Raw genomic sequence first — 9,452 nt, forward strand, 5'->3', positions numbered from 1 at the left:
AATATTTCTTTAAAAACATGGGATAGGAAATTCTGATTCATATATATTTCAAATTATTTGTCTTTTGTGTCAATCATTAACACCGTGCGTTCTAGCGTAGCTGAGGTGGATTGAAAATGAATTTCGAATTGCAATTTCAATCCAATGTTTTCGCAGACGTCCGCGTGTCGAATTGTACCCGCCCATTTCACTGTCTCTCATTAAATGTTTTGACTGTAACGATGAAAATGACGTAAGCTGTATATTTCCAATTTTGCCAGTTAATGTTCCGCGGTCTTATACATGTACCTGTGAATAATCATTAAGAACAGCAGAGGTTTTCCGAAAGAAAATAGTATGGAAAATGTGTAAAAATACGAGTGTCAACAAGTTGTTCGATAATGAAAAAAAAAAACCCTATTAATATTGATATGTATTGGACATCAGCTGACGTTTTTGTATTGATTATTCGGTTATATATTAGGATTTTTAAAGAAAAAACATTGTTACACAGAAATAAATGAATATTTTGAAATATCTGAGAGTAAAGGAATATCCTAAAACTTGTTAGATAATTTGTTTACATACTGTGCAAAAAAATATTTCTTTTGGGCACTTTTTGTACATAAGATAATAAACTATTCAACTAAACGCAAGATATATAGACGATGAAAAATCTTTTTATATTTGAAAATCAGGTGAAGCTTTTTATATTGTAAAGGACATCCATTTTCTCATATATAAGAAGAATGTAATTTATATACGAAGAGAGATATGATTCATAATAAAGTGAACAATTGACGGTCTATATTTTTTAAATTATTTGATTTCTTGCTTACACAGTAGATATAATGGAGTCAAATGAAGGTGACACAATGAATATATCTTGGACTAATAATGTGTTTCCTCTGAGTGAAATGTATGAAATAATCCACACATACGACGGTTTACAAAGGCCAATCCTTCGTGCAAATGAGGATAATATATCAATATATGATCCTTCGAAATACGCCTACCCCAGTTCAACATTTCATTTTGGAAACATAAGTCTTAAGATAAGGAACATAAGGAGAAGAGATGCTGGATACTATTCCGTATGTACCGGATGTACTGTGAAAAATAAATGCTGGTGTGGAGGAGGCGTTGTACTTGTGGTAAAAGGTTGTCAGTTACACCCTGAAATAATGTTTGTTTGCCCTCTCCCAACTCAAGGTAAACAAATTTGGGTCGGTAGGTACATGTATGTGGGAAATTTTCCCCCCGAGACAATTTCAATATCAATGCTGAATTTTCAAAATATTAAAATAAAATTAAAATATGTGTTCACGGGATGAGAAAATTCCGGATCGAGAAGAAAAAAAACTGTCGTTTCCTGGAGGTGAAAAAGTTTTTAAGCCGGGCCATATTTGGCCAATCGGTCGGGAGAGGGCAAACAGACATTTTTTAAAGATGGTCTTAGTTATCATAGGTGAAATTTAAGATTCAATTATACTAAAACTGTACGTTTGCATTTTTTTTTTTAGTTTTGTTTCAAGTATTTTAGCAGCAGAATAAAAGTAAAATTGACACATTAGTGAAAACAAAAATAGTTATAATAAAAGAAAAAGTATCACCATAAGCCAAATCAAAATTGTATTCTCCATTGGGGCTACATGTATTTTAGTAGATTCTTTACATTTAAAACTTTGTTTTTGTTTCCAGACTTTTTTTAGCTCACCTGAGCCGAAGGTTCAAGTGAGCTTTTCTGATCACATTTTATCTGTAGTCCGTCCGTCTGTCTGTCTGTCCGTCTGTCCATCTGTCCGTCTGTAAACTTTTCACATTTTCGACTTCTTCTCCAGAACCACTGGGCCAATTTCAACCAAACTTGCCACAAAGTATCCTTGGGTAAGGGGGATTCAAGTTTGTTCAAATGAAGGACCACGCCTTCTTCCAAGGGGAGATAATTATGAATTGTGAAAAATTAATGGCATCATTAAAAAATCTTCTTCTCAAGAACCACTGTGCTTGAAAATATGAAACTTATGTGGAAGCATCCTCAGGTAGTGTAGATTCAAATTTGTTCAAATCATGACCCCTGGAGGTCTGGTGGGGCCACAATGGGCGATCAAAGTTTTACATAGGAATATATAGGAAAAATCTTTAAAAATCTTCTTCTCAGGAACAGCAAAGCCATGATTGGTCATATTTACATGGTAGCATCCTCAGGTAGTGTAAATTCAAATTTGTTCAAATCATGACCCCCGGGGGTCGGGTGGGGCCACAATGGGCGATCAAAGTTTTACATAGGAATATATAGGAAAAATCTTTAAAAATCTTCTTCTCAAGAACAGCAAAGCCATGATTGGTCATATTTACATGGAAGCATCCTCAGGTAATGTAGATTCAAGTTTGTTCAAATCATGACCCCCGGGGATCGGGTGGGGCCACAATGGGCGATCAAAGTTTTACATAGGAATACGTAGTAAAATCTTTAAAAAAAAACTATTTCTTAAGAACAGCAAAGCCATGATTAGTCATATTTATATGGAAGTATTCTTAGATAGTGTAGATTCAAGTTTGTTCAAACATGACCCCTAGGGGTTGGGTGGGGCCACAATGGGTGATCAAGTTTTACATAGCTGCAATAATGTAGCCCTCTCCCTTTTTTTTTTTTTTTTTTTTTTTTTTTTTGGGAGAGGGCTACAACTCCTAAGGATCTCCGTAATGGTGCAAGTGCGGGAGTGATTCACTCCCGCACGAATTTCGGCTTAAATTATCAGTAAATGGCTATTTAATTGACATTTCTTACCTGAACTCCAAAAATGTAGTTATGCAAAACATAAATCAATCCAAACATACACAGAACAATCCATATATCGGTTATTTTTCGTGTATGTCAACATCACAACTTGAATTTATCCGCCATGTTTACTGACCTTGATCGATTTTATTTTGGGACAGCCAATGAGACTAGGGATCTCTAGGGAGCGGATCTCTGTATGAATTACCTTATTTTAGGCATAAATATCGCTGTTTACGAAAAAATGTCACATGGAATAGTTTTAATTATAAATATTTAATGATGCCATACAGCATAATCATTTAGTAACCCCGAAAATCTACTTTACAAAGTAATTTATAATTTTCAAGCGCAAGTCTCAGTGCATCACGCGAGAACTGTCATGGCTTCTGATGAGAGCGACTGGTAAACAAGCAGATTTATTTTATCTGGTTTTCGCGTTTAACGGGCTATGTTGTTGACAGTGTATAAAAATTTCGCCTTTTTAGAAGTAAGTTGAATGTAAAAACAATTTATTTTGCCTGCAGTCGCCCGTATTTAAAAAATATATTTGCACCATTACAGAGATGCTGTGGAATTGTAGCCCTCTCCAGAAAAAATCAGATAAAAAAAAATCGGAGAGGGCTACATTATTGCAGCTAAGTTTTACATAGTAATACATTGGAAAAATCTTTAAAAAATCTTCTACTCAAGAACCAAAGCCATGATTGGTCATATTTAAATGGAAGCATCCTCAGGTAATGTAGATTCAAATTTGTTCAAAACATACCCCCCCCCCCCCGAACCACTTTTATATTTAAACTTTTCGACCTTTCAAGACTGAACTGATTGCTTTTTCCTAGCCATAGTGCTCAGGTGAGCGATGAGGCCCCTGGGCCTCTTGCTTAAAAAAACTTTGTTTTATTTTAACGGAAGAAATAATTATATCATCCGAGTACCAAAATATTACCATAAACAAAATGAAAGTTATATATTGCACTTTATATTGGGCTAAATCAATTTTTTTGGTTTAATATTTCTTTTTTCCACGGAGTTGATTATTGGCTATTAATTCAATGATTATACCTTTTTAAAATATCTGAATTTAAAGATTTATTTCAGAATATAGTGAAAACTTGCTTACAAGTCCATGGTTCACAGAAATGTAGTTTCTTTTAAGGAGATTCTATATAGAAATATAGGAAAGTGTAACTATAGAAAAAGAATCGGAAAAACATATAAGTTCATTATAATCAAGATGTCCATATGTTTAATTAATTACTTTATAAGATAGTTTTACTGAAGATTTTTCGTCTTTCTCACAAATGTAGCTACATCTATTCGAACAATGGGCAAAAATACATTTATTTTTTGGTATTCCTATTTTAATTTCTAAATATCTAGGAAATCCAACTAAACCAGCGATAACAGGAAATCTGACTCTCAAAACAGGAGAAAACGCATCAGTGACCTGCTACAGTAAATCCACTTCAGTTCCATCCTATTATAAAGAGTTCCCTCCATTGTCATACATATGGTACATCAACAACACACTGGTGAAAGAAAGTACGGAAAATATGTACAGATTTACCATAGCGAAGGGCGATAAACACAGCTATATTTCATGTCAAGCAAAGGAAACCCTCATATCTGAGGAAAGTAAACGGCTGCAAATCATCCCGCTCTGTAAGTTTTTTTTTTTTTCAGAAAAAATTACAGTAAGCTGAGTATTTGTAAACCTATGATTCGTACAACAAAAATCTCAAAATTTCCAAAGGTTTTAGATAAATTACATGTACAAGTTTTCATGTCCACTCAATTCAAAATAATCGGCAAATTAGGAAGAAATGTAAACGTTATATTTTAGTCTTTTTTTAATTTTCATAATCAGTGAAGACCATATGACAGTTATGGCTTTTTTTCTGAATTGATGAAACATGAATTTATGAAAGACCAGTTTCTGACTTATATTAAAAAGTTCACTTTACAGTATTTTAACTAATAATATAAGCGATTGTAATGCGACGACATGTACATGTATAACATTCAGATGGTCCAGATCTAGAAGACATGAATATTTCACCATTGATCAGTGACAACATAACGTTACGTGACGGTGACATCTTTGGTCCGTATGTCTGTACAGTGGACTGTAATCCACCATGCAGTATTCAATGGAAATACATGGAACCATCCGGAAAGTTTGTTAATGCCACAACCAAAGGACAAACATCAAAGCTATTACCGGAACAACGAGTGCGCAGAAGCAAACATGAATTGTTCCAGTGTGTTGCACAAGGCTTAGATGCCAAACAGGAAACAATTACAATAAATTTAGACATTCAGTGTACGTGGTTTTTGTGATTTGTTGAATAAGTAGATATCTAATTTCGGTCAATCAGTCTGGTGTGTTGTCTGTCATTGAGATAGCTATTCATATTAGAAACATCATCTGCCATACCAATTCTATTGCACGATTTCAAGAATGTGGATCTTTTCAATATTACTAAAACTTATCACGCATTTGATTAGTTTGAATTTCAAGATATTTATAAAGAAGCTTTTGATAAAATAAGAAAAATTCAGATTACAAATCCAATTCATCAAACCGTTCACGGTAGCTCAGTCGGTAGAGCGCTCGCTTCGTAATAGGGAGGTCGTGAGTTCGAATCTCAGCCGCTACTGACCTAAGTCGATAAAAAATGGGTAGCAACTGTCCCTTAATGCGCTCGGCACTTTCAAGTGAAAGTTGCGGGTCCTTCGGATGAGACCTTAAAAACCGAGGCCCCGTGTCACGGTAGGCGTTGGCATGATAAAGATCCCTCACTGCTCAATGACCCTGAGTGCCGAGTAAAGGTCAAAATTTGAAGCCCTTCACCGGTATATGGTGACGTCTCTATATGAGTGAAAACTTCTCGAATGGGACGTAAAACAACATATAATAAATCAATCAATCAATCCAATTCATCAATTAAAATGTAAAGAATTGAATTTTTTGGCCTTTTTACTGTCTTTTTAAATATCTTTGGAGCAAAATTGGCAAAAGTATCCGTTAATAAATTAAATTTCAATTTGAGAACCATTGGATTAATTTTTTGTATACTTATCCGTTTTGTTTTCTCAGTGTTTTCAGATTTGTCGACACCGAAGGTATTTATAAATGGAATAGCTGCTGCAAATGTGTCAAACATACCGGAAAATAAACCCCTGCAATTGTCATGTCTTGTGAAGGGAAATCCCGTTCCAGCCGTGACCATCAGCAGGGACAGGGCAAACCACGTTCTCGTGAACAGTGTGGGCTACTGGTCAAATTATACATCTATTAAAGAAGCCCAGTGTGCCGATACAGACACCTACAGGTGTGAAGGAACGTCAAAAGAAATGCCAAGCAAATCTACAACATTTACTATCAATATTGTTTGTAAGTATTGTTTTGATACATATAATATTTCAGAGAGAGAGAGAGAGAGAGAGTGAGAGGTATGGATTCATGCATTACTAGTACCTTTATCTTTTCCAGGTAAACCTCGGTTTGACAAACGTTTAGAGTTCAAATCAACATACAAAATAGAACATCTACCTACAGTTATAACTGTGGATGTTCCTGTTATCTCCTATCCTAAACCGATTTCTGTCAAATGGCTCGGGGCGGTTCCTACAGAGGCTTTCTATACCACGATATCTAGAGGAAATGATTTTTTTCATCACTGGATATACAGCACAATCCCTATTTATAATGGCAGCTTTCTTGGAAACTATACTCTCTATGGCGATGACATCGAATTAGCAAGCATTAGGATAATAGGTTTTCGTTTTATTTATTTACTGTATACAGGGTTATTTTCGCCCTTTTACATCAACAAACTGTTTTGTCCCGTTTTAAATTCGCCCATTCACATGTCTGTTTAAGCAATCCTAATGACTTCTTTGAATTCGCCACATCTTAAATTCGCCAATTTGTGACTAAGGTGAAAGAGGCGAAAATAAAACGGAGGCGAAAATTTCCCTGTATACAGTTTTTTAGGTCACCTGAGTCACTCAGGTGACCTATTGCTATCTGTTTTTGTCTGTCGTCGTTCGTCGTCAATCCGTCGTAAACTTTTGAACATTTTTAGCTTCTTCTCTGGAACCACTGAACCAATTTCAACCAATTTTGGCATATAGCATCTATGGGTGAAGGGGAGAAAAATTGTGAAATTCATGGCCCCTGCCCCCCTGTGGCCTGAAGGGTAAGCTAAAACCATCAAAATTAATGCAATCTTTAAAAATCTTCTTCTTTACTCCTGGACATCAAGCAGTCAAACTGTTGGCATGATTGTAATAAGCATTGAGCCCTCTACCAAAATTGTGAAATTCATGGCCCCAGGGTCAGGGGTTCTGGTGCTAGGGCAGGGCTCTAATGATTATATAGTGAAAATGCATTAATTCTTTAAAAATCTTCTCCTCTGCTCCTGGGTATTAAGCCGATGAATTAAGTACATAGTTATGATGAGCAAGAGTGCCTCTTCCAAAATTGTGAATTTCATGGCCCCTGAGTCAGGGGTTCTGGTGTTTGGGCGGGGCTCTAATGAATATATAGTGAAAATGTATTAATTTTTTAAAAATCTCCTCTGCTCCTGGGTATTAAGCCGATGAATTAAGTACATAGTTATGATGAGCAAGAGTGCCTCTTCCAAAATTGTGAATTTCATGGCCCCAGGATCAGGGGTTCTGGTGTTAGGGTGGGGCTCTAATGATTATATAGTGAAAATGCATTAATTCTTTGAAAATCTTCTCCTCTGCTCCTGGGTATTAAGCCGATGAATTAAGTACATAGTTATGATGAGCAAGAGTGTCTCTTCCGAAATTGTGAATTTCATGGCCCCTCTTGGTGAGGGGTTCCATGTGTGTGTGGGGGGGGGGGGGGCTTTTCTATATAGTGAAAATAAATTAATGCTTTGAAAATCTTCTCTGCTCCTGGGTATTGAGCTGATGAACTAAGTACATAGTTATGAAGAGCTAGAGTGCCTCTTCCAAAATTGTGAATTTCATGGCCCCTTGGTCAGGGGTTCCATGTTGGGGGGGGGGGGGGCTTATTTATTATATACTGAAAATAAATTAATGCTTTGAAAATCTTCTCCTCTGCCCCTTGGTATTAATTAAACAAACTAAATACATAGTTATGATGAGAAAGGATGCCTCTTCCAAAATTTTGAATTTCATGGCCCCTGTGTCAGGTGTTCTTGAGCTTGGGTGGGGTTCCATTGATTAATTAGCAAAATGCATTAATGCTTTGAAAGACTTCTCCTCTGCCCCTGAGTACTAAGCAAACAAGCTAAATGCAATAATATCAATGTAAATACATGTATTAAATTTAATTATAAGTAAATGTGCTTTTTCTTTGCTTGTGGGTATCTAGGAGGCAGAGTACACAATTGTGATGTGAAGCAAATGAGAGTTACTCCCCTTTGCTAAGTATTGTTAATCAAGAAATCCTTGTATATAATTTAATTAACAGGTTATTTGATTGAATGAGAATACAAGAAAGAATGTTATATATATATATATAGAAACAAAATAAAAATGAATGTTTGGTTTAAATGAGCAAAGTATGCTCAAAGTCAGATTCTTGCCTGGAAAGCAGTATAAAAGATTGACATAAAGATTATTTATATATTTAGCAAAAGTTGTAATTGTACACAGTATGTATACTCTGTGGTGATCTAAGTTAGCGTCACTTGTAGATGAGACTGGATGTTGTTTTATACTTTATCAAAGTGAACAAAGAATCACAGAGAGCCAGGGTGACTTATTGTAATTAGTGACAAGTGAAAAATAGCCGTGTTGTGTACCCAAGTCTGTGTGTACTGAATTGTAGCACTAGGCAAGTGACAAAAAAATATCTGTATATATTGAATACCTTACACAATAGGCAAGTGTTCTTTGTATTTGTATATTTTGCATTCATTATCATCCCTGTAAGACTTGGGAAAACCAAGTATGATCCAAAGGAGATCAATCGGGTCTAGCACATTACAATAAGCAAGGGTATTTTTACCAGATTTTTAGCTCACTTCGACGAAGTCGAGATGAGCTCATGCTATACCCCCGACGTTGGCGTCCCGGTTAAAGTTTTAGGAGCAAGTCCACTCCCAAGTAACTATAAGCCCTACCTGAACCAAACTTGCATGGATGATGCATCTAGGGATGGACACTACCACACTTGCTTCGGATGCTGGATCTGACCTAGATTTTCCAGATGAGTGACCAGGTTAAAGTTTTTGGAGCAGGTTTTTTTCCAAGTAACTATAAGTCCTACTTAAACCAAACTTGCATGGATGTTGATCTTGGGATGTACACTAACTACAAAAAAATATGATGTGAGATTTGCCTTTCTTACAGATAACATTTGTCGAGGTGAGCTTCATAATTTTTGATTACCTATGTTTGAAATTCTTGGGCAACTTTGCTTCGTCTATCAGTTAATTTTGTTTTATACTTCCATGGATCCTTTAGTGTTGTATTATACTCAGGTGACCGTTAAGGCCCTTGAGCCTCTTGTTTTCATTTTTTATGAACTCTTCAACAATTATAAATTAAAACAAGTATATGCCATGTGTAATGAAGAATAATGGAATATAAAGTCTCTATCTTTAAAACGGAAAAATACATATGATTTTTAATAAGAGGGACTTTTAAAGATTTTAAAAAATACAATTTTAAATGTTTATTT

At 35.5% G+C, this 9,452-nt stretch overlaps 1 protein-coding gene across 1 annotated transcript; it reads left to right on the plus strand.

Moving 5' to 3' along the window:
- Positions 1-830: 830 nt before the first annotated feature.
- On the plus strand, positions 831-6,649 carry LOC133189231 (uncharacterized). Its single transcript, XM_061324633.1, has 5 exons — positions 831-1,191; positions 4,145-4,426; positions 4,791-5,087; positions 5,865-6,161; positions 6,261-6,649. The coding sequence occupies exons 1-5, from the start codon at positions 831-833 to the stop codon at positions 6,647-6,649; spliced, it is 1,626 nt and encodes a 541-aa protein (XP_061180617.1).
- The last annotated feature ends 2,803 nt before the right edge of the window (positions 6,650-9,452 follow it).

The sequence above is a fragment of the Saccostrea echinata genome, unplaced genomic scaffold (assembly GCF_033153115.1).
Source record: "Saccostrea echinata isolate AGI-Se365-2 ecotype Australia unplaced genomic scaffold, CSIRO_AGI_Sech_v1 ptg000017l, whole genome shotgun sequence".
Lineage (NCBI taxonomy): Eukaryota > Metazoa > Mollusca > Bivalvia > Ostreida > Ostreidae > Saccostrea > Saccostrea echinata.